Raw genomic sequence first — 26,487 nt, forward strand, 5'->3', positions numbered from 1 at the left:
ACATATGTCATTTTCATCTTCTTTAGGGATAGCTGGTTCCGAGAAATTCGTCATTCTTTGCAGAAAGTATCCATTTACTTTTTGAACATCTAATGGAATTGGAATAGTAAAGGATAGGAAAGAGTACCAACATATCTAATCCCTGTAATATAATAAAATAAAATATGGAAAGTTATCCCTTGTTCAAAGCTTAGGTATGATTAAATACCTAATTCACTAAGATCGATGGCTCTGATACCAACTTGTCACACCCCAACTTATGGCCTAAAAGTGTAATTAATAGTTGGTACTCGTTTTGTAAATATATCTGATTTTAAAGTTGTAAAGCGGAAGACATTGATTAAAATATTAATATATTCCAAATGACGGGAATTAAATACCCGTTAGTTGTTACAAAAGTGTTTTAAGAATGAAAAACCATAAATTACATTATTTTAATAATAAAACTTCATCTAAGCCATCAGATCGTCTAATGGCTAACCATAACCTCCAATCACCTATTCTTGATTACCTGTAAAATAGTTTATAAAATACGTCAGCAACGCATGTTGGTGAACATGTTGACATAAAATATTTTAATACTTTATTATCCCCTTAAGACATAATTTAGGTCTCGGCCCAAAGTGGCTTAGGATATAATCAAGCTCTAAAATCTGAATAGCAATTACAAACTCTAGTTCTACTCGAAACCACTCAGCAAACACCGCATCGTTCAAGATAACTTAGCTACTTCCCATATACACAAGATAATCCTCACTCGAACATTACTTAGGTTCGGCCCAACGTGACGGAGGCATTATCATGCATGGTGCGGTGTGCCCACCGTCTACCCACATATGAAAGTATCCGTACAAACGTATATGATAGCTTGAGGGCCAACGATTACCTTTGTTTATAACATTTTAGGGATACATAATCCCATGTTGATTATTTAATGACTTGATTAAAGAGTTACAAAGCATTTGGACATATTCACCTTTTTTTTTCTTGATCAATGTGTCTCACTGAATTATACCTCTTATTACCTCAGACCTATAGTATGAGAATAACCTTTTATAAATACTATATCAATGATCTAGCTTTAGACCTTTAGCCTATTTTGCATAGCCTTTACCTTGATAATTAATCAATCAATCATACCCAGTGAATTCCCACCAATAGCAAAGCTATAAGTAGGGTCTGGGGAGGGTGGGATGTAGGCACACCGTACCTCTATCCAAATGGATAGATAGGTGGCTTCCAGAGAGACCCTCAGCTCTAAAAAACATATGTATGAGGGAATAAAACAGGAAAATCAAAGTTCAATAGTAATAATATAATTAATAATATCACTTAAAAAATAAAAAATAATTATATTTATATATATAAAGAAAATACCAAAGTGGTGTGTGACCAAAATAAGTGTAACATCCCGAAATTTCCAAAATGATATTAATTATATTACTTAATAATAGAGGGAAAGTTTACTCGGGTTATCGAGAAATAAATAAATAGAGTAGGAGTTGGTATGGGTCGGGCTAGTGTTGGGTAATGGATATGGGTTATGGACTTGGGTTATGAAAGAAGGAAGGAGAGTCCATGGGCTTAAGCCCATGATCCCTAATATAAATACCCTTTAACCACCATTTCTCATATATTCCATACACACACCCAAAACACACACGACCCGAACCAAGATCCGAAGGCGAAAACCCGAGCTTGTTGGTGCTGGAACGTCGTGACGGACCAAAACAACATCAAGGCTTAACCGTGTTCGTAGTTCGACTCGTTCAAGGTACGTTTATAGCTAGAAATCGTTCGTATAGGTTCGGTTTGATTTGAGAAATGGTAGATCTGAGTTTGTATGGTAAAAACGAATCCAACAAAGCTAAACTTACTGAAAATGGTTATGATTTGATGGGTTAATCGATTGATAAAAAGGACCCGTAACCTATATGCCTAAATCGCACCCTCTAAACATCGATGTTAGGTCGATTTGATAGTTGGGGTTTGTAGGCGCTGGTCAGACGATTCCATGGGTACCTAAATCGAGTTATTTGGTTAAGGAACGAAGGATTTAAGAGCGAACAGAACCTGCAGACGACAACTTCGCCTGCAAGCTAAGTTCGCCTAATGAACTTCGCCTGCAAGCTAAGTTCGCCTGATGAACTTCGCCTGCAAGCTAAGTTCGCCTGATGAACTTCGCCTAAAGCTAAGTTCGCCTGATGAACTTCGCCTAAAGCTAAGTTCGCCTAAGGTTTAACTTCGCCTAAAGCTAAGTTCGCCTAAGGTTTAACTTCGCCTAAAGCTAAGTTCGCCTATGGTTTAACTTTGCATAAAGCTAAGTTCGCCTAAGGTTTAACTTCGCCTAAAGCTAAGTTCGCCTAAGGTTTAACTTCTCCTAAAGCTAAGTTCGCTTAAGGTTTAACTTCGCCTAAAGCTAAGTTCGTTTAGAAAATAAATTAAAAACCTAATGGAAAATGTGTTAAGACAGTTAATGTAAATAAAATTTTTCCAAGCTGACCTGACAGCTCGACCCCAGCCAGGGGCTCTGCCCCTTGGACCCTGCTAGGGGCTGCCGCCCCTAGACCCCGCTGCCAGGGGCGCTGCCCCCGGACCCCCGTTCGTTGTGGGTAGTAGTTAAGACTGGAAAGGTGATATGAGTAGTGATAGTTGTTTGATACGTGTACTTGTTATACAGTCAGCCGTGCACAGCTGAAGAAAGGGATTACGATTAACGGTGAACGTAACCGTGTTCAGGTGAGTTTCTAGCCCCATTCCTTGTTATGTTTTCGGGGATGCGTGCATACTCGATGTGTTGTTAATACATTTATCAAATGATAAGTGTATGTCATATGTGATATGTGTGATAGATATGAATGATTGTTTGTCGGTACGCGAACGATCTTCGGATATTGCGCGTACTGTCAGGTTAAAAATAAAGGTACGAATATTATATATCGAAGATGTATGAATATTTCAAATGAATACTTGTCGGGGCGTGAACGATCTTCGGATATTGCACGTAACGACAAGGGTTATGGTTGTTAAATGAATGAGGTAAAGAATGCCTAGAGTGTTCTTATGTTATAATGTAAGTATGTGTATATAGGTACACGAATGGCATGTGAGTTCTACGTTCGACATAGTAAGTTAGGATGGCAAATCCCTCTAGCTTCTGTCGGACATAGACTCGGTTGGTGATGGCGTAGTTAAGGACTGCGAGCCTTATACGTGAAGTAAATGATATATGTAAACGTAGATAAGGACTGCGAACCTTATACGTAATGTAGATAGGCGTCAGCATAGGAAAGGACTGTGAACCTTATACGTGCTGTATTTGTAGCATATGGGAGGACTGCGAACCTCGTACGTGCTATGAATTAGGTTGCAACATAGGGAAGGACTGCTAACCTTGTACGTGTTGTGGATGTATTTCAGCATAGGAAAGGACTGTGAACCTTATACGTGCTGATTTTGTAGCATAGGGGAGGACTGCGAACCTCGTACGTGCTATGAATTAGGTTGCAACATAGGGAAGGACTGCGAACCTTGTACGTGTTGTGGATGTACTATGGTATAGGGAAGGACCGCGATCCTTGTACGTACCATAAATGGTGAACATAGGTAAAGACTGCGAACCTTGTACGTGTTCACGACCTTGATACAGGTATAGACGGTGAACTATGAACGTACTCTCGGTAGACTGAGGTTAGTGATTGTAGATATGTATGTATGTATGGTAGCAAGTATGTATGTAGAACAGAAGGGTAACTAGTGAAGTATGGATATGTATCTACGGATATGTAAGTATGTGTATGTATTGTATGGCGTTCGATTAACTAGAACTCACTCAGCGTAGCTGACTTTTAGTATGCACGCAGGTGAGCTGATTATAGAGTTAGCATGAGGATGACACACGGCCTGGATTGAACGGCTGGCATCTGAAGAAAGAAGTAAAGATGTTTTAAATATAAAGTTTTGTGTTATGGTATCAAAGAAAAGATTTAATGTTTTGTAATAAATGATTGATGTTTTATATTCCGCGAAAAGTTTTAATAAACTCTGATTTGAAGAACTGTGTTTATGAGTAAATCCGACGCTAAAGTAGGGTCACCGGGTTCGGGGCCTTACAAGTTGGTATCAGAGCAAAGTTCGAGAGATTTAAGCATCCTACATGCTTAGACTCGAACAGAGAATGGGATTTAAGTAAGAAAGGAAAGAAGATACCAGTCCAAGAATGCCATGTGTCGCTCAAGCAAGATCAGTAAAGGTAAAGTGTATGATTAAATGATATGTGTTAATGAGAAAGAAAAGATACGTGAACGATAGGGATAGGAATAATTGATTGTTTGATGTGACTAACTGCTTAAGTAGAACCAGCACAAAGAGACTCATAAAGGGAAGTGTATAGGACACGGAAAGCAATGTGATCAGCTAGTCACAGCTGGCCACTGTTATTACCTGTTAGCCTTGCTATCATTGTACTATATAGTTCCTTGAGTGAAGATGTTTGTGTTGTCCCTTTTAGAATACTGATGGCTGGAGCTGGAGAATTTGTGGGAACTGGGGGTCGCACTGGACGTCGTGGCAGACCTCGTCTTGTCCGGCAACCCTCGGTAGAAGAAGCTTCCCACACCGAAGATGAAGGAAGCGCCGCTGGAGGAGACCAGAACAACAACGAAGAAGTTCAACTTAGCCCTGCAGTTCAAGCAGCCATTGTTCAAGCTGTAGTTGCTGCTGTGAAGAACCTGAATCCCAAAGGATCTGCTGGAAGCCGTGAACGAACTGCTGAAGGGGCGGGTGGTGATGGTAGGAAGGATGGGGAAGGAGAAAGAGGGGCCTCGAGTGAGGATAAGTCTGTGAAAGTCGATGACAGGAGAAGAGGCCAAGGTGGGTGCAATTATAAGTCCTTCAAAGGATGCGACCCGCCAAAGTTGACTGGTTTGGGAGACGCAATCGCTACTCTCCAATGGATAGCCACAATGGACAAGGTTATCCGCATTAGTGAATGCCGTCCCGACCAAGCTGTGGCATATCCAGTTTCTCTCTCTGCCACACGTCATAATATTATTGGCTAGAGCCCCCACTGGAGCCCCCATTAGAGCTCCCCACACCCCTTAGCCTAATTAATATCCTAAACTTATGTCACATCATCATTATTATTACTAATATTTAATCGGTGCGGGTCAACGTCACTCACGGGTTGACGTCCGGATGAAGTGACTGCATACAAACACACGAAAACCTCAAAAACAAACACAAATCAACATCACAACGAAACTCGGTGGAAAGAAAGAAATAATAATAATAATAATAATAATAATAAATTGAACAATTCAACCGATTTTCATGGCGTCGTTGCATATATCAATCCATTGCCGCATTTAGCTTCAATTCATCAACAAACAAACTCACCTAATTTACCGTCATTTCATTCCTCAAAATTCACTAGGTAACACCGTTCGTTGTTCTTCACTTCATTCGTACTGATATAATTCGGTTTCATTTACACGTGTTTTGATTGATTTAATCGGTAGCGTTTATCTGGATCAGTGTGTGTGTGTGTGTGTGATTAGGTTTTGTTCAAGTGTGAGTTTGTGTCTAATTGTATGCTCCTGGTTGACCTTGACTTTTTAAAAGTATGAAATTAGGTATTGTTTTTCTCCTAAAATTTTACCTAATTGAATTGATTCGCAATGATTTCGGATAGTATATTTATTTTTTGGCAGTTAATAAGGGGTTATTTGCATGTCAATTTCTGGTTCAATTGGATGTTTCAGTTTATGGATTCAAATTATGATTTGTTGTTTTAGTGATCATGATTCTCATTTTTTACTTTTATATTTTTATTTTATTTTTAATTTTTTATGTATTTTTATGTTCACACATGTATGCATACTAGCTGAGTTCTCCAGAACAGTAGATAGATAGAATCATAGAATATTGACTTTTGAAGTTAAGTTTAGAAAGTCAAGTTATGTCTAATTTCATTCATTCAGATACTATTCTTGTTCTTTTTGTTGAACCTACTTTCAACTTTCAATGACGTGACTGAAGGTTTTAACGAATGTATAATATTCACACATCAGTATACAAACACTTTGTTGATGTTTAAAGTTAGAAATCCAAGACTTGTAGCTTTTACATATTAGGTACTCCGCTGAGCTTTTTTCCCTTACTTTCAGTTTTTAAGTATTAGTCAAAAGCCCCATCGTTCATGATAGTTTACCTTAAATTGTTTATTTTTTAGTTTTTATGTGTCTTTTCTAGCCTAAAATAAGTTGGTTACCTACAAAAGAAATTAAAACAATGTTGATTGTTTTTTTAGCTTTTATTTGTTTTTGCATGATTAAGATCATTTTAATTGTTCTAAATTTATCTGCCCTCTTATTTGCTTTATTTTTATTCTATATATCTTCTCATCTTCTAATAATGAGTTTTAGGCTTAATTTAAATAAGAAAAACCTTTTATATAAATTGCAGGCATATTTGACAGTAGAGATAATGGGTGGCAAAAGTTCAAAGAGATCTTCAAGTAGCTATTCATCATACGGGTCAGCATCAAACTCATGGGCTTACCCGCAACCATCATATCCACAATCACCATATCCGCAACCGCCAGTTAACCAACCATATGCTTCACCTTCTTCTTTTCAAAGCTATCCTGAACAAGCTCCTGCACTTAAGAAAAGGCTCGAGAGAAAATTCTCCCGAATTGATGATAATTACAACAGCTTAGAGCAGGTAAAATTAGTAGCAAAACATGCCGTGTTGTGTTAAACGGGTCGTGCCAGAAGTTACCACCCTAGGCTAGGTCTGTAAGCGCACCGAACGGACATGATTGGTGCATGTTCATGTTTGTGCGTTTAACTTTAACCTAACATACGATTGAACAGGACTCTTGTTTGTGCTTGTTCGTTAATAAAATGAACGGTCACGAACGTAAACAAACATAGATGAATGAACATAACTAAATATAGATTAACGGTCATAAAAAAGAAAACACCAATTGAAAGTAAATGTTAACTAAACTCGTGGACCTTAAAATTTAAGAAAACTAGACTAATTATGACTTGGGTGATATTTTAATTTATAAAACTAGACTAAATTGTAAAGGTTAAATGAATATATAAGTGAACGAACTAAAGAAAACGTAAACGAACATAAACGAATCTAAATGAATGAATGTAAATGGGCGTCTAGAAACATAATTGAACGAATGAGACATGTGTTTCTGTTCATTCGATTAACTAAATGAGCATAACATTTTATTCATGTTCGTTCGTTTAATAAATAAACGGTCATAAATGAACTCCTCGCTGAATGGTTCGTTCGGTTTGCTTACAGGCCTAAGAGAAATGCACATTTTGCCTATTTAACAAGTTATTATAACTAGCAATTCAACAAATATGTTTTACTGTCAATTGGTGTTTATTTACTGTCTTTGTTTTGTATCTTGTTGGTAATTAATTTGTCCTTTTACTTTCTGTAGGTTACTGATGCTTTAGCACGTGCTGGTTTGGAGTCTTCAAATTTGATTGTTGGTGTAGATTTTACCAAGAGCAATGAGTGGACTGGTTGAGTTTAATCTTGGATGTTTGCATATATTTATTAGAGGTGGCATGCATGGGTCGGTTTTGGGTTCAAAGCACACCAATAACCAAAAATTCGGTTTCTGAATACCATACAGTTTTCGGTTTTACAATTTGTGCTAAAAAAATAAACTGGCAAAAAATAATGAATTTGGGCCTAAACTTTGGGACTAAATATATATTTGTTAAATCAATATTTTAATTACCGTTCTAAAAAAGAAATATTAAGTAATCGATTATTATACAATTGGGCTAAAGTATTTGGGTTACAGTATTCTTTAAATTCTTATAAATTTCTTAAAACTCAAAATTAAAAATGAAAATCTAGGCCTGGTTCGGTTTCTTTGATTTTATTACATGCAAAAATCAAAAGTTCTGTTTTTAAGAAATTGTAAACCAAACCGTCTGTTTTTATTTGGTTTCGGTTCTTTCAATTTTTCGGTTACGGATCGTTTTTCGGTTTCATGCACACCAATAGGTGGCAATTTTGGCCCATTTATGAATGAGTCGATCCAGATTATGTTTTTATCTAACGGATCAAAATGGTAAAAGCAGAAATAACTAAAAAGGATATGGGTCAATAGTCATATAGTGTGTTCTTAATACGAACATGTTATGACCCATTATCTGATCGAACCAAATTGTCACCTTTAATACGCGTATATATTTTTGGATCCTATTAATATGATATTTGCGTTTATCCATTGTAGGTGCACGGTCGTTTAATCGAAGATGCTTGCATCATATTGGAAACGAAATGAACCCTTATGAAGCAGCAATATCTATAATTGGAAGAACCCTAGCTTCTTTTGATGAGGATAATTTAATTCCTTGTTTTGGATTTGGAGACGGTAAAAAGTCAATATTTGTAGTCAACCTTGCTTGATATGTTTATGGTTGTTAGAACTTATGTATTATGTGTTTGGACAGCGTCAACTCATGATCAAGAAGTCTTTAGCTTCTATGGAGATGATAAGTATTGTGAAGGATTTGAGGATGTTTTGAAACGGTACCGAGAGCTGGTACCACAGTTGGTGCTTGCAGGTTGAATTACGTGTTCTCGTTGTCGTTTAAGATTTTTTGTTTAATTTTAGAGTTATTGATCTTTAGAATTAATGGGTCGATTTGGGTTGTGTTTCTTTTGACTTTATCGTAAACGACCCAGACCCTTTCGACCTTTAAAATGACTTGTTTTTAATTGGAACTAGGCTTGTAAACTAACCCATCGAACACGAAAGGGGCATGTTCATGTTGGGTCATTTAACTTTAACCAAACAAACGATCAAACACTAGGAGTGAAACAAACAGAATTTTCTTGTTTGTGCTTGTTCGTTAAGAAAATGAGCGTGTTCGTTTATGTTCGTTTGTTAATAATATAAACGAACGGTAAACATAGATGAACAAACATAACCAGAGGAACTTCAATAAAGTAAGCGTGAACACCAATCTGCTGAGCCTAAAAAAAATAATAAAACTAGTAGGGGTGTGCATGAAACCGAAAAATCCACACCGTAATTACCCTACCGAGACAAAGACCGATGGTTGGGTTTTATGTTTCCGTAAAAACCGAACTTTCGGTTCTGTTTCGGTTTTGCGTGTAATAAAAACCCAAAAGGCCAAGCTGAGCTTGTTGATTTTCATCTTTTAATTTAAATTTTAAGTAAGTTATAATTATTTAGTATATTACTTTAGCCAAAATGTGCAATAAGCTATTAATTATTAACTAACGAATTTTTTTTGCCCAAATTCATTATTTTTGATCAATTTCTTTTGGGCTCGAAATTTACAAACTCAAATGGCAAAACTGAAATCACCAAAACTGAATCGAACCCAAATCATCGGATTTAGCCCAAAACCGACCCATGCACAAAATTTACAAACTCATTATTATGTGCAATAAGCTATTAATTATTAACTAACGAATTGTTTTTGCCCAAATTCATTATTTTTGATCAATTTCTTTTGGGCTCGAAATTTACAAACTCAAATGGCAAAACTGAAATCACCAAAACTGAATCGAACCCAAATCATCGGATTTAGCCCAAAACCGACCCATGCACACCCCTAATTAAACTAGACTATATTATAACCGACCCAAAAAATTTTAATGAACCTATTAATGAACAAGCTTATAGCCACAAACTAAGGAGCATAAACGAGTGGATATAAACCAGCGTAAATGAACAAACGTTCACGAACATAAACAAACGAACCATGTTTTGATGTTCTTTCGTTTAAGTTATGGAAAAAAGAATATTTATTAAGAACTAAAGGACTTTGTTTGAAAATTCATTATTCTTGAAACTTGTTTTTATGATCCTTTTTATAAACAGGACCAACATCGTTTGCGCCTGTTATTGAAATGGCCATTACCATTGTTGAACAAAGTGGTGGTCAATATCATGTCTTGTTGATCATTGCCGACGGTCAGGTAATTATGAAAAAAAATGATATATTAATTCCGTAAGAAGGAACACATGTTGTTTGTCTGCTAAAGTGCACCTTTGCAAACAGGTCACACGAAGTGTTGATACTGACCGTGGTCAACTAAGTCCACAAGAGAGAAGAACCGTTGAGGCAATTGTAAAAGCTAGGTAATTTCTCAATATTGACTATTTTTTATGGTTTGATTCGTTTGACCTGTTACAACAAGTGATGACATGTTTACTTATGATATTTGATAGTGAATATCCGTTGTCAATAGTATTAGTTGGGGTTGGAGATGGACCATGGGATATGATGAAGGAATTTGACGATAATATCCCTTCTCGAGCGTTTGATAATTTTCAGGCAAATATTAATTACCAAAATTATATTATTTCAATTATTATTTTATGTTCAGTTACTGAGTAGTCTTTTTTTTCTTTTTCTTTTTTTTTTGTTTTAGTTTGTGAATTTTACAGAGATTATGTCCAAGAACACAAATGCTTCCAGGAAGGAAACTGAGTTTGCTCTTGCAGCCTTGATGGAAATACCTACACAATATAAGGCGACACTAGAGCTCAACTTATTAGGGTGATTATCCTTTATAACCTTTTACTTCAATGGCTTTTTTAATCATATATATAATATTTGAACCGTGATCTTTTCAACATAAACCACAAAATAATATATATATATGTGTGTGTGTGTGTGTGTGTGTGTGTGTGTGTGTGGACACGTGCACTATGCATAAGTGCATTTTGTGGTTCTCCTAGTTATTATAATATTATTGGTTCTGAAATGAACATGCCCCTACATTTGCAGGGACAGGGTCATTACAGAAGACTAAATTATTGCGAGAGCATAAACGAACAAACCTAAATCTTTGATTTTTTCTATCAATGGTTCATATTTTTAAAATATTATACTTTTTACATACAAATCTATGTATCATTAAGTAATTTGTTCATATGTTTTTCTTCTTTTACTTTTAAACGTTTACCTACACATGTGTAGGTGTCGGTATATCATATATGTAGGTTATGTGTTGGAAATATACCTACACATACATGATACACATAACCTACACATATGTAGGTTAAATGAATAAACAAATTTTGTTTATATATATTTCTAAAGGTTAAAAGAGATTAATAAACATTGCATTTTAACCATTTTCTTGTATGCTAATCTTTTCTTAAATTGAAAAAAATGAATGATGCATTTTGTTTTATCTGTTCTCTCAAGAAACTGTCTTCTGCATATACATAGAGGGTATATTTTAATTATATTTAATAATAATGTTTCAGTGCTACTCGAGGGAATGCTATAGATAGGGTTTCCCTTCCCCCTCCACACTATGGTGGGCCCAAGTGGCCTTCACGGTCAACTAGTTTCCAACCAACTCCAACTTCTTTCGTGAAAAAGGAAATGTCGGCTAGCGCAAGTTTTGGTGGGAGTTCAACCTCGGATAAAAATGTAAGTGTCATAATCCATCTTTAAACATGTTTACAAAATACCAAACCTTTAACCTTTGTTCATACGTTATTTGCAGCTTTGTCCCATCTGCATAACTAACCAAAAGGATATGGCCTTTGGATGCGGACATCAGGTTTGTTTCCCATGTATATCATAAGGAGAAAAACACGTTCAAATAGCATAAATTTTATTTTTATTTTTTTTGTTTTCAGACATGTTGCGATTGTGGGGCCAGCCTTCATCTATGCCCTGTTTGTAGGAGTCAGATACAGACCAGGATCAAGCTCTACTAAGTGCTTTGATTAAATATGTTTTTCTCAAACACTTCGTCCTGTTCACTGTTCATATTGTGTTTTTTCGTCGTGTTAATGTTGATTACTACCATATTGTTCACTGATCGGATTTGTTGCAGCCCCTTACTTAGGGGTGTTTTGGTCTAAAAAAATTGTGAAAATTTGGAGTAAGTTTTACTTAGGAGATACAAAGGCTATGTTGCTCAAATCTTTAGGATGTACCAAGAGATTTATTAGCAAAATAAGAGAACCGCATCGTATCTAGAATTGCATGATTTATATGTAGTTTAGAACAAGCTCGTGGTTCGTTTTTATGCAACGGAGACCTCTTTAAATGGGAGATAACAGGTCGGGTTTGTAAGAATCTGGAATTATGATTATAGGCCAGCTAAATCAACCTATTGTATTGGTCATCACCCGTCCGTTATCCAGTACCTAGGGTATACATAATACAGAGTGGAGCCATACCTGAGCTTGCATAAGCTTCAACTTGCCTTTATAACTTAGAATGAACTCGATATCCTGTTGGGATTGTAAGTAGTTTATCAAGATCAAGTTTTTTCAAAATGTATTATTGGTGACTTGATTTTTTGTAAATCCATTAACACTAGGTTTTATTATCACGACAAATGGGGAGGTGTTTTTTTTTTTTTTTTCCCTAAAATGAAGTACATGAAGTTTAATATGCATAATTTGATTGGTGAAATTTGAACAATAGTTGTATTTGTTATACTGAAAAATTTATCTTTAGTTGACGTAATGACTATGTTTCAAAAAATGAAAACTCGTAGAGAGTAAATGTGGGCTACCCCTTGATTTAACACAAGATTGCCAAAAAAAAATCTTTTAAAATTTGATGAGAATATCCTAGTTATAATACCAACTTATAAACGGTTCATTTACTTTCTAACAATTTATATACCCAATTATTGCTTACACAACCAGAATATGTCATGAAAATATTTATATATAAATCATAAGTAAGCCATTCAAACACTCGAACATAGTCAAATTGTCAACAAAACAAATAAACATTAGACCCAGTCAAACCAAAAAGTTTGACTTTCTATTTTCCACACGTTATTATGACTATAAACATAAGCCACTTGTGACTTTTATACTTTTATATATATTCCGGTGATTATATCCGCCGCTAACCACCGTCGATGGCAACCATTACCCACCTTCCACTACTCATATTCTTCACACTAACCATAGTAATTCACGCTCGCCTGAATCTCGATACATCCAACCACCATGCGCTGCTAATAATTCTTCAAGATTTACGCTTCTCCGGCAACCTCCACCGGCCGGAAAACCTTTGCCACGTCGCCGGAATTTCATGTGACCGGAGGAATTCAAATAGCACCATTAAAGTGACCGGAATTGTGCTTAAAACTCAACGGCTAAATGGGTTTCTCTCACCGGCGATTGGGCAGTTATCAGAGCTTAAAGAGCTGTCATTATATAATAATTACTTAACCGGTGGTATTCCACCGGAAATTGCCAATTGCCGGAAAATTGAAGTTATTAACCTCCGAAATAATAAGTTTTCCGGCGAAGTTCCGGGTGGGTTATCTTATCTCCTTCGTCTTCGAATCCTGGATCTTTCGTTTAATAGATTTTCCGGTGAGTTGGGTTTCTTGAAGTATTACCCGAACCTCGAAAAACTGTTCCTTGAGAATAATATGTTCGCCGGAAAAGTTCCGGTTGCTTTACGTTCATTTCGAAACCTTCGGGTTTTTAATGTCTCTGGTAATAGTTTAATCGAAGGTGTGTTACCGACTTTGTCCCGGCTGGATTCGTCTTCGGTCGAGCTGAAAACATTGAGCAATAAACGCGTCCCAAAACGTTATATCTTCGCCGAGTCAACAAGTCAAACCGGTAGTCTCGCTCCGGCCCCGGCTCCGGAGGAGGCCCCGAGTCGAAAACATAACAAGAGAAGTCGAAAGAAAATCATGGGTTGGGTTCTCGGGTTTTTTGCTGGATCCATCGCGGGACTTATTTCCGCGATGGTTATCTCGGTTCTGTTCAAATTGGCTTCTATTATGATTTTGAACCGTGGGAACCGATCGGGTCCCGCGATTTTTAGCCAATCGATAAAGGCGGAGGATATTGCGTTTCTTGAAGACGATGACGCGATTGCTGCATTGCCCGTTATTGGTAGGGGCGGTTGTGGGGAAGTATACAAAACCGATATACTCGAGGGGAAGATAAAAACGATTGCGATTAAGAAAATAATACAACCTCCGAAAGATGCTGGAGAGCTCACCACAGAAGACACTAAAATGCTCAACAAAAAAATGCGTCAGATACGATCAGAAATCCAAACCGTCGGTCAAATTCGACACAGGAATGTCTTATCATTGCTCGCCCATGTTTCTCGACCCACTTGTCATTACCTCGTTTATGAATTCATGAAGAATGGCAGCTTACAAGATATATTACAACAAGTTCAAGATGGTACAAGACAACTAGAGTGGCTAGCGAGACACAGGATTGCAATCGGGGTTGCGTCTGGGCTCGAGTATCTTCACATGAGTCACACCCCACGTATAGTCCATCGAGACTTAAAGCCCGCTAATGTGCTCTTGGATGATGACATGGAGGCCCGAATCGCTGACTTTGGGCTTGCAAAATCTATACCAGAAGCAGACACGCACATGACAAGTTCCAATGTCGCAGGAACATTAGGTTATATCGCGCCAGAATATCATCAAACGATGAAATTTACTGACAAATGTGATATTTATAGTTTTGGGGTAGTGCTTGGCGTATTAGTTATGGGAAAGTTGCCTTCGGATGAATTTTTTCAGCACACGCCAGAAGTGAATATGGTAAAATGGATGAGAAAGGTGATGACATCGGATAATCCAAAAGAAGCAATCGATCCAAGTCTTTTGGGAAACGGGTACGAGGAACAAATGCTTCTTGTTCTTAAGGTTGCTTGCTTTTGTACTCTTGATAATCCTAAAGAGAGGCCTAATAGCAAAGATTGTAGGTGCATGTTGGCTCAAATTGAGCATTGATTTATATTTATATTAGGATTATAATTCGTGTGTTCCGACATGTGACACTTCCATAAAATATTTTCGTTCTCTTATGTATACATGCATTACCCGGGTCAAATCGTTTCCAAACGGAGATAGCAGGATAATGTTCACCAAGACATGTAATTTAGATTTGGTAAAACAGGCCGACATGGTCAAGTATGAATACATGTCAGGAATGAAAACATGTTCTGAAGTCTGAACCTAATGAGTTCGGGTTACACCAAGATTGTTTAAGGAAACGAAAAAAAATTTGACTAAAGTTAATAGTTATACTTAACGTTATTACTTATTATTATTGGCAAAACGAGTGGGAGGGATTGGGTTGACTAACGGGTCTAAAGATAATTTCGTTAAGTAAAGGTTTTGTTTTAAAATCGAGCTGAAAACGTGTAGGGTTGGGTGGGTGGTTGTTGATCGAACATTAAATTCTTTTATTTATTATAACATGATATAATTTTATTTTTAAATAATCAAAACTAGCCTGTTATTATTTCAATAGTTTGTTTATATAAGTTTGGACCCACTATAATTGTACTAATTTCATTCAAGTCTCTTTCAACTAAAGAAAAAATATACCCATACCAACCCACTATGGATTCAAAATTTACATGTTTATTTGCAACGAAAACTCCTTACAAATTATACACTTATCCTATTTCTCCATCAGCACAACTTGAATACCTCGACTTATAAATCAAAACCATATGCTAATTGCGCAATGCATATGATTGTGATCTTCATGTTACTTTTAGTTCTTGGAGAGTAGAACGAGCGAGTCATGATGGACATGGACTCTCACAATTGCAAAATTACATCGATCCTTATCATATACATTAACCAAAATCTAGTTATTTGCTTATTTAACCTCACAAGTCTTAACTATCTTCGTGGTTAAATTCGACTTAAGCTCGTTAAATAAACAAGTCTTGACTGATTCGTACATTCAGACTCGTTGACGCCCCTGTTAAAGAAAAAAACTCAGTAAGAAAAATAACTACAAATAATCATCATACATATAACTATTAGAGAATATTGTAGAAGAATATATTATTAGAGTTTTAGTATGATAGTGTTACCATAATTAGAAGATTGTATTTGATTATGTTTGTTTGTATATATCTCCTTGTAACCTTATATATAGTTGACCAATAATACATTACACCTGACGGGGTTTTCATTATTCTACATGGTATCAAAGCCTTAGGGTTCTGGCCTAAATCTTTCTCTTCTCGTTCTCGTCCTACCCCGGGGACGTTTGTACATATATATATAATTGGCTTCGGCCGCCGGTGTAAATTACGATCTACCGCCGCCATAGACTAAGGGTCTACGGTCTATCTTTGGTCTCTGCTTTTTATCTAACACTGACACACATACCGACAAAAGTACAAGCCACTGCTTCCTCATGCGCTGCCAACTATCCAGTTCTATGTTTCGGTTCCGAGCGTAACACATGTGTTACTACGTTTTAAATCTGGAGAAGCACTTTTGATTTTGAATTATTGGTTTTTTATTATCTTTTTTCCTTTTGATATATTTGTTTTACCTTTTCGACACTTATCTTTTTTTTTTCTTTTTATTTAGTTTTTGTTTTGTTTTTTCTTTTTTTCTTTTTATTCTTCTCCTGAAACATAAAAAAAACTTATAGTTTTTATTATTTATTTATTTAGTTATTATTCTTTTTTGCTATCGTTGGAGAGTTGTTTCCTTATTTTACTTTTCATTTTTTTTCCTTTTAGCTTAGTTTTTTTTTTCGTAAAAAAATATATTTTTATATATTATTAGATTTTATTTATTCGGTTTTATTCTTCGAAATATATAATTTTTTTTTTGCCGTCAAGTCGTTTCTTCGGCCGACTCAATCATAGCTCCTGCCATCGCAGTCGAAGCTCCTGTCATCATGCTTAGCCGCCTGACCACGGTCATGCCACCAGTGATCTTCTTAGATCCTAAATCTAATCGAGTTCCTGCTCTACGTGACATCCGATCGTGTATCTACACAAGCTTTGCGCTCCAGTCTGAGCGACCGATTTCCTACCGCTCTGACTGCGGGGGAATATTAGAGAATATTGTAGAAGAATATATTATTAGAGTTTTAGTATGATAGTGTTACCATAATTAGGAGATTGTATTTGATTATGTTACCATGATAGAGTTTTCCTTGTATATATCTCCTTGTAACCTTATATATAGTTGATCAATAATACATTACACCTTACGGGGTTTTCATTATTCTATAATAACATGATCCTGAAGTCAATAAATAAGTTCTAAATCCACGTAAGTCTTACACTTAGTTATTACGAACTTGATGATAGAACCTTATAAACTAGTGCGGAACTGAAATTCTTCGTCAATATAAGTTGATTTTAGCATAGAAGTATTATAAAGCTTCAAAATAGAATATTTCAGATGATGATAGTGATAATTATTCAAAGCAACATGAATCGAACACCAAGGTGTGGTGGCGCAGTTGGCTAGCGCGTAGGTCTCATAGCAATAGAGTGATCCTGAGGTCGAGAGTTCGAGCCTCTTTCACCCCAAATAAATGTTTTTTCTCTTAAACTGATCCTGAGGTCGAGTGTTCGAGCCTCTCTCACCCCAAATGTTTTTTTCCCTTAAACTTCCAACTTCAATTTACCTGTTAGATAATTATGGCTCTCTTTATCACCAGCTTTTAAGTTATCATTTCTTTTTGGTTTAGATTGACATTAACGATGGTTTTCTAATATTCATCATGTAGTAATGAATTTCGAGATTATACTGTGTTTTGTTTGCACGTTTAGCCAAACGAAAATGGTTTTTCTCTATGTTAATTAGGTAAATGAACTTCTTCACTGCAAAGATGAAATTTCTTGTTTGGAAACACTTTTAGATGAAAAAACTAAAGCCATAGCCCATAGAGTTGTTATTGGTGAAAATAAGTACGAACTGTTTTGAAGTTCAACATGGCATGATTGCATGAATAATATTATTTATGTTACATATGGAAAGCTTGCTGTTGAAGACTAAAAAGAGAAAAGCAAGCACCCCCTTCTCCTTTAGCTAACAAATCATGAGAACCTTCTTCTATAACTCTACTGTTACCGATCACTGCTATTTTATTCGATCTTTGAATTGTACATAATTGATGTGCTACGATGACACACGTTCTACCACTCATGGTTTTCTCTAAAGCATCTTGTACAAGTGCCTGTGATTTTAAGTCTAATGCACCTGTGCTTCATCTAGAAGTATAATGGCTGGATTTTTTTAAAATTGCTTGTGCAATAGCGATTCTTTGCTTTTGTCCACTGGATAATTGCACCTCTCTTTCGCCACAAAACGTATCATATCCATCTTTCATTAAACTGTTGAGAGTTGATAACAAAATGAATATGATTATATTACATGTCGAATCACGTATACAGCTATCTCACATAATTAGCCAATACTAGGCTAAGTTACTAAATGATAGCTTTTAGTGACTCGTATCCTGGTTTTCCGATAACATGTGACAAATGAAAAAATATTTTTGTAATTTATGAGTTTATGTACTTTAGCAGTGATAGATATAGAGATTAAGTGTGCTTATCAAGATAAAACCTTATGAAGTTATGAATATTAGCAAGACTTGCAGCTTGAATAAGCTCAGCTTCAGTTGCATTATCTTTCCCATATGCAATATTTTCTTTAATCGTTTCCACAAACAGCCTAGGCTCTTGGCTAACCCATCCTATAAATGACCTTATAATCCTCAAATCATAACAACCTATATCGACCTCATCAATTTCAGTGTGTATCAAAATAGAATGATCGATAATGAGAAAGAGGAAGAACCAGATTAGAAGAAGTTTCACTCAAATCCTCGATATCATTTTCATTCACGCTTCATCCTAATGTATATGAACATATTACAATATACCCTAAACTATTATGTATTTACACTTTAGTCTCTCCACTATTTAATACCTAACATTCAACTGACACGTAGAATGGTTCGTAAAAACCACTGGATCAACCCAATAATAGTAGACTTTCCCAACCCACACATTCCAACAAGTGCAGCCGTTTCTCCCACTTCAATATTCAAATTTAAACATTTAAGAGCCCATTTTGTTGTTCACTCAAATAAAAGAAATCCACGGCTTTAAACTCTATGAGCCCGTTAACGGGCTCACTGTCACACCCCGACCTACGGTGAAATATGCCGGGGCGCAACTGATTGCACAGTAGCTCACAAGACACTATTAATATTAACGTCACAATAACTAATTATTTGAATTCATATAATCAAAGTACATCACAATATAAACATGACTAGTTAATGATAGGCTTTGTGTAAGGCCGTGTTCCCGGTGCCTCAGTTTGGACATTGGATTTACTCATAAACACAGTTCTAAATATCAGAGTGAATTAAAACTTTCGCGGAATAACAATAAAGGTCAACCATTCATTACAAACATTCATAACTCGTCTTTAAAAACATAACATAAAACATACTATCAAACATCATGACAAATCTTGAGATGCAGCCTCTTCAATCTCACCATGTGTCTCCCTCAAGTCATCTGTCTCGGTCGATTAACCTGCATACATACTAAAAGTCAGCTACGCTGAGTGAGTTCTAGTTAATACAGTTAACATACAATACATCCATATACTTACTTATATACGCATCCGAAGATACATATAACACACTTAGCCTTTTACCTTACTTCGTACTTTCATACTTTCATTCTTTCTTTCATACATACATATATACATACATTTCGTCCTATAACCTTTACATATATTATTAGGGCGTGTTCCCTACATTCGCAGATATTATTAGGGTCTGTTCCCAACATTCGCAGATATTATTAGGGTCTGTTCCCTACATTCGCAGATATTATTAAGGTCTATTCCATACCTTCACTCTATCATACTTTCATACTAACATTCATACAAATTCGCACATACCCTGCTTTATCTTTGATAAATACACAGTTATATATTCTAACACTTACCTTCCTTGGCGATACGTGCAATATCCGAAGATCGTTCACGTACCGACAAGCTTTCATTCATATTCATAATATAATATCTATCACATATATCATCCATGCATTCAATTACCACTTAAGGTAAGTGTATTAACTAGTCACATTGAGTATGCACACAGCCCCGAAAACATAGCAAGGAAATGGGGCTAGAAACTCACCTGAACTCGTTACGTTCGGCGTTAATGGTTATTCGTTTCATTAGTTGTGCGCGATTGACTGTATAACAATTATACGTATCAATTAACTATCACTACCCATATCGTGTTTCTAGTTTAATTATAACCCTCAATGAACGGGGGTCCGAGGGCAACGCTCATGGCAGCACGGTTCTAGGGGCGGCAACCCCTAGCAGGGTCTAAGGGGCAGAGCTCCTGGCTGGGGTCGAGCTGCCAGGTCATCTTGGAAAAATTTTATTTTCATTACCTGCCTTATCACAATTTTCATTAGGATTCTTACTTTAGTATTTTATTTGCTAACTCATAAAGTTCGAGGGATTCTTTGTAATTAATCCATTTTATTCTAAGTCCAGGAACCTTTCTGTTATTATTTCAAAGTCTAATTCGTTATCCAATTCTTTAACGAATGGGGGCTCATAACGAATAGACTCATTCGTTACTTCATAACGAATGACCACTTATGGACCCTCATAGCGAATTAACCTTTATAACGAATTGACCTTTATAATGAATTGACCTTTATAACGAATTGACCCTTATAACGAACTGACCTTCATAACGAATGGACTCATTCGTTTGGCCTGGCTAACGAATGAAATCTATGTCGATTGAGGTTCATTCGTCTCTCTCTTAACGAATGATCATAACAAATGAGGGCTCATTCGTTAGTTTTCCATAATGAATTACTTAACGAATGAAGCTCATTCGTTATTCCTTCTTAATGAATTGGCATAGCAAACTCGTTACACGCGCCTAGGGTTAGGTCAGAGAATGTCAGAGCATTCTCTGACTTTCTCCTTAAATTCCGAACCGCCTTTCCGACGCCGCCGTGCCGGAAAACCGGGCGGTGGCCGGAAAAACGTGTTTTACACCGTTTTTCGCCCCGATCGTACCAGATCCGAGCTAGGGTGACCCCTAAGCTCGTCATTCGATCGAATTATACCCGATTCCATCCAAATCTTGTGACTTTAATGGTTGAGGGTGTCGGCTCATCGTTTTGCGACTAGATCTAGCGGGTTTGAATCCATAAGATCATAACATCATTACCTCGGATCGATGCTCGGTTTCTTCTTGTTATTTCGGCTAGAGAGAAAGAGAAAAGAGAGAGAGAGAGAGAGCTTAAGTGTGTTTTTTGGGTGGTGTAAAATGAATGAATGAGTGAATAAATGGGTGGATTATGGTTTATATATTATGGGTCATGGGCTTATGCCCATGGTCTTTCTTCATTCCTTATTAATCCAAGTCCATTACCCACATTTATTTAACCCAACACACGCCCAACACATAACTCATAACAATTAATATTATTATTTTATTAACCGAAACGGAAAACAGGATGTTACACTTTGGCCTTGCATCATTCCAGTTTGTTATAACCGAGATATGACTTAATCTTTGAAGATCATTCTTGCTGTCAAATCTGAAACATTGAAAATAAGAATGTTGATGTTTTGGAATGGATTTTGATGAATAAAGATTATAAACAACTTGTGGTATGATGAATAAAATATGTTTAATCATGTATCATCAAAATCTTTATGGTATAAATTAAATAAAACAAAAACTTCAAGAATTTAAGAACTTGTTAAGATGTGATCGTTATAACAAGAGGAAAAGTATGAATAACATAAATTAAAACTTACTTGGAATTGGAAAGATGTTTTAGGGAGAGAAGTAGAGATTTATGAGCAAATGGATGGTGTATTTATAGTTAAGGTAGGATTACAACCCTAATTTAATGAGAAAGTTTAGGGAAAAATCTTGACGAAATACTTTGAATAAATAAAAAATAATTATAATAATCAAATTATGAAAGGGAGGCAATTGCCGTCCACTTATTATTTATTTTTTTTATTGTTTTATATTAGTAATATAATTATGTAAATAGAGTAACTTTTATAAATTATAAAAAGCACCCCTATAGTTATAATAATGAATCAAATTGATCTTTAAAGAACTATATAATATATTAATGTATTATAGTTGAAAATAGTATAAAATAACTTTGGCTTTTAAAAGGGTCAGGTTTTTCGGTTCAAAAATTGACGACACCACACGCGATTGTGATTTATTTTTAACTCCCATTTTTGTTTCTCGTTTTTGAATAACAAATATTGATTTGATCACTTTTTCCCCTAATGTTAGATCACCCGTAGTGTTCCCAGTTTCAATGATTATCATACCAGCTAATACGGCAGTGTAAAATGTTTGAAAAAGATGTTTATATGTATTATTTCCTTGACACAGAAGCTTTTCACCATACCAAAACAATACTGTTATGTCAATTTCTGTTAAAATCGGTCTTGCGAATAAAGCAATACCTGCATACCAGTTCTGTTTGTAACTATCTGTTTTTGGGCCTTTTTGCGTGTCCTCAAAGATCCTCATAACCGAGCCGTGTGAGTGATATGTTGTTATTGTTTTATGATTATTAAACTCTTCACGTGCGATTTCACTGCATTTGTTTTCCGAATTTGTCGTTATTAACGATTTTAAATAAAAACCAACTATGATTACTAGTTGTAATTAATGATATGGCAACAAGAGCTAGTCTCCAAAATAATATCATACTTAAAATAACTGCTGAAATTGAAGACAGAATCGCTTGTGCGAAAAATTCTAATCGCCCGATATCATGTTCCTTACCATTATCGTGTCGGTTGTGAGTCTCGAGCATAATGAACCCGTATTATTGTTTTCTTGGTCAAACCACTCAATTTCGAAAGTCATGAGTTTTGTGAGTATTGTTTCTCGGACCTGTTTGGTTAAGTTTTCTCCCATGACCCCGAAAATATATAATAATGTTAAATCACACCAATGACGAAAGCCGAGAGCGTCGAGACGGAACACGTAGCATAATGTTCGTGTTTGATAGTGCTTCATATATATGTGGTATCTTAGGGTCCTCCGATAAGTCCTTAATAACAGAGGTACCGGTATTACCATTTTTATAGATTATGTTTATTTAACCCTAAGTAGTTTTAACTTTAAACTGTTTATGTATGAAATTGTCACGTTAGGTTTTCTGCTGTTCTTGTGCATCATGCGGTTATGGGAGACTGTAACCGTGCTTGCTGCTCAAAGTTGGGGGGCCGCTCTAACTGGTTGATGTTCATTTTGATTTTTCTAAATTGATGCTTCTATCCTTGTCATTCAATAACATTGAGATGGTGTTTGAAGTTAATTTTCAGTTTGGTTTTTCAATTTCTTGGAGGTTCTGTAAAGATCGACCTCTGTGGACTATAACTACAGATCGCCCCTGTCAATTTGATTTTTTTGATCAAGCAATCTGTACAAGCTAGAGGGACGAAATTCAGTTTTAATAAAGCAATTTGGGCAAAGTGAATATTACGAAAAAGAAAAAAAAGAAAGAAGCATCACACTCATTGTCTGCTGCAAAGTGGTGAAGTTCTTACATCCATTTTTCGTCAAATGCTCAAAAACAAATTACGGCCCATATTTCGGTTCTAATAAAGAGTTGTTGGTGTAATTATAAAAATAAAAGATCATAAAAGTGTACGAGTGTGGCTGCTGTTTCTTCTCCTGTAATTCGTGTTTTATTGTTGTTCATCAAAACTATATGAGGTTCAAACTTTCAAAGGTTCACAATTCAGTTAAACGAAAACAATACCCATGGATATGTAGCTTGAAACATCAAGGTGATGAGCTTCCAAATGGCATCAAATACGTAAAGAGAGGATGATGATAGGTGTTATGATCTTGTCGGATGAGTGGTTTTTTTGTTTTTTTCATTGATGAACATCATGTAGGTGATAAGTGTTAGGGATTCGGGTATTGCAACACACACACAAACACAAATAATCTGCAAGAGAAAACTATAAACGAAGATGAACACACAAGATTTACGTGGTTCGGTCGACTGACCTACGTCCACAGGCTGCAACCATGATATTTTTTATTATTGCTTTATGCCTCACTCGCAATGAGGAATTACAAGTACAAGAATATATATATATATATATATATATATATATATATATACAAGTTAGGGTTTTTCACTTGTTGAACAAGAAAACTCATATGGGCTTTAATTAAAACAAAGTGGGCCAACCTATTTGATCTCTAATTTTATGCTTCATAGTTCTCTTGAACCGGACCCAAAACAATCGAGCCTCCATATTAAACCCAACATTCTCCACTTGGATGCTTGATAATCTTCAAACTGCCTACCGATGATTTCTTGTACCTCTTGTAATCTTCCTCGTACTCCTGGTTGCATCTGCCTTCTCATCAGTTAACCTGAACGTCCGTTGAAGCTCCCCCGAGCTCCAACACATCAGTCATGGCTACAACTGCCAGCGACTCATTCTCTGTCCCTACTGGCTCCCACTTACACAAACTGCCGAATCCTGGAATACCTTGAGAATAAACAACACTCTCCATATTAAGCAGGTAATCTTCTGGAGAGACTTTAACCGTTGAAATACTGGTTCTCTTAACCCACTGTATGGTAACTCTGGCTAAAGCTTTGCCAATGCTCCCACTGCCATGAAAACCTTTGACTGGTTTTTCTGAACCTATCCTAGCACGTTCAACCTGAATCTGTCTTGTGGCTCTAGATTTATCTCCTGCAAAACAAACCTTCTTCTGCCCACTAGACACTGTGAACCAGACTTTGGTCTTCTTCTGAACTGGGTTGATCACTCCCTCAGACGATAAACTAACCATATACAACGAACCCCTCTTTCTTCCTCGAGCTATGCCAAGATTTCCCTTTACGACTTTCCACTGCCTCTCCCCAAATTTAACCTCATGTCCCTGTTCATCCAGCTGCCCGACATAAATCAACTTTTTCTTTAAGCTTGAAATCACTCTGACATCCTTCAAGGTCCATGAATTGGCTGAAGTAACTAAATTCATGTCACCCATGCCCGTAACATCAAAAACAACATTGTTCGCCAGTCTAACCTTACCAAAATCACCTTCCTTCAAATTCTGCAATGCTTCACTGCTATGGGTAGCATGAAATAAAGGCACCAGAATCCATAACCCCGGAATCAACATTATCCTCAACACTAAGAATAAAACTCATCCTCTGAGCATTCTTCTGCAGTGTTGACTTCTTTCTTTTCATTCTTATCATTCGGACACTGATTCCTAAAGTGTCCCGCTTCATTACAGTTCCAACATACCACATCCATCCGAGTCCTAGGCTGACTCCTTTTCCTATTCCCGCTCCCACTACCAATGTTATTTTTCCTTCATCTGCCAACATAAATTAAATCACTTGACCTGAATTTCTTTGTCTAACGTCTTTGCTTAAAATAAGATCCCGAAACCCATCAAAAGTGAACTCACTGGTAGAACTAGTAATCGCTGTTACAGTCCCTGACCAGCTATCAGGCAATGACGATAACAGTTGTAGAGCCTGAACCTCATCCTTAAATTAGATACTAACTGACCCAAGTCTTGACATAATCGAGTTTAATTTGTTGATGTGCACTGTAACTGACCTTTCTTCTTTCATCTTCGTGTTCACCAGTTCACGAATTAGGAAAACCTTATTAGCTTCCGAAGGCTTTTCATACATATTAGACAAAACATTCATTATCCCACGCGTCGTGGTTTCCTTCAAGATGTTGAACGCAACATCCTTCGATAACGATAATCTAATAACTGCCTTAGCTTTCTTATCCAAAGTCTCCCACTCATAGGTTTTATGTTCTCCGGTCTTTCACCCAATACCATGTCCAAATCCTTCTGAACTAGCAAATCCTCCATTTGCATTTTTCACCAACCAAAGTCTTTACCATCAAACTTCTCAATCTGAAGTTTTCCCTCTCAGCCAAATTCCCAACTTTGGATCTCGGTAACAATATCAAGGAAAACTCGGACAAATAAAATAACCCCGACAATCACAACAAACCACCCGACTAAACTGCCCGACAAAAGCCAAAAAATAACCCGAAGCAAACTCACGAACCAACCTCAAACCTAATCAATAATCAGAAACTTAAACGAAGTAAAAAAAAATGCAAACCTGTTTCTTCGATTTCTTTCTGATCTAGAATGGGCGTGAGAAAAAAAATCCCCAAAACCAGGTTCGTCTTTTTCTAATTGGCGGCTCAAACAACTTGTTGTTCTTACTTTGACTTTATTTATATAAATCACAATATATATGTGGTGGTGGTTGCACAGATTTCTTTCTAACAAAACCCAAGGGATCGATTTCGACATTGGCTCAATTAATAACAAAAGTAGGTGGCAACAGAATATCACAAACAAATAACTAAGATACGATATATCTTTTTGTGTGATGTAACTGAATGAAAAAATGGGTTGACGGCTGGCTGCCAAAAACAAAACCCTAGTTTGATCCAAACAACTTCTCCCGCGTTGTGTTTCTTGACGGGTGCATCGGAGTATGACCCGTAAGTGAGCTTAAATGATATAAAAATATATGCATTATGTGTTAATTTCATGGGAACTAGATAACTACTGTTGTG

At 36.3% G+C, this 26,487-nt stretch overlaps 1 protein-coding gene and 1 pseudogene across 1 annotated transcript; both read left to right on the forward strand.

The window, feature by feature from the left end:
• The first annotated feature begins 6,366 nt into the window (after positions 1–6,366).
• On the forward strand, positions 6,367–11,959 carry LOC143582884 (E3 ubiquitin-protein ligase RGLG2-like). Its single transcript, XM_077065355.1, has 11 exons — positions 6,367–6,726; positions 7,475–7,559; positions 8,285–8,425; positions 8,505–8,618; positions 9,908–10,005; positions 10,089–10,168; positions 10,259–10,364; positions 10,462–10,589; positions 11,306–11,474; positions 11,551–11,607; positions 11,687–11,959. The coding sequence occupies exons 1-11, from the start codon at positions 6,415–6,417 to the stop codon at positions 11,765–11,767; spliced, it is 1,371 nt and encodes a 456-aa protein (XP_076921470.1). The 5' UTR covers positions 6,367–6,414; the 3' UTR covers positions 11,768–11,959.
• A 748-nt stretch (positions 11,960–12,707) lies between these two features.
• LOC143582885 (leucine-rich repeat receptor-like serine/threonine/tyrosine-protein kinase SOBIR1 pseudogene) lies at positions 12,708–14,874 on the forward strand (annotated as a pseudogene).
• The last annotated feature ends 11,613 nt before the right edge of the window (positions 14,875–26,487 follow it).

The sequence above is a fragment of the Bidens hawaiensis genome, unplaced genomic scaffold, assembly GCF_021521415.1.
Source record: "Bidens hawaiensis isolate Kalapana, Puna unplaced genomic scaffold, B.hawaiensis_p1.1 tig00032041_1, whole genome shotgun sequence".
Taxonomy (NCBI): Eukaryota; Viridiplantae; Streptophyta; class Magnoliopsida; order Asterales; family Asteraceae; genus Bidens; species Bidens hawaiensis.

Excerpts from the sequence above, each read along its gene's own strand:
- LOC143582884 (XM_077065355.1), top strand. The coding sequence starts at position 6,415 with ATGAGTTTTAGGCTTAATTTAAATAAGAAAAACCTTTTATATAAATTG. Across the intron at positions 10,365-10,461 it reads GAGCGTTTGATAATTTTCAG|TTTGTGAATTTTACAGAGAT; the intron begins GCAAATATTAAT and ends TTTTTGTTTTAG. Across the intron at positions 10,590-11,305 it reads CTAGAGCTCAACTTATTAGG|TGCTACTCGAGGGAATGCTA; the intron begins GTGATTATCCTT and ends ATAATGTTTCAG.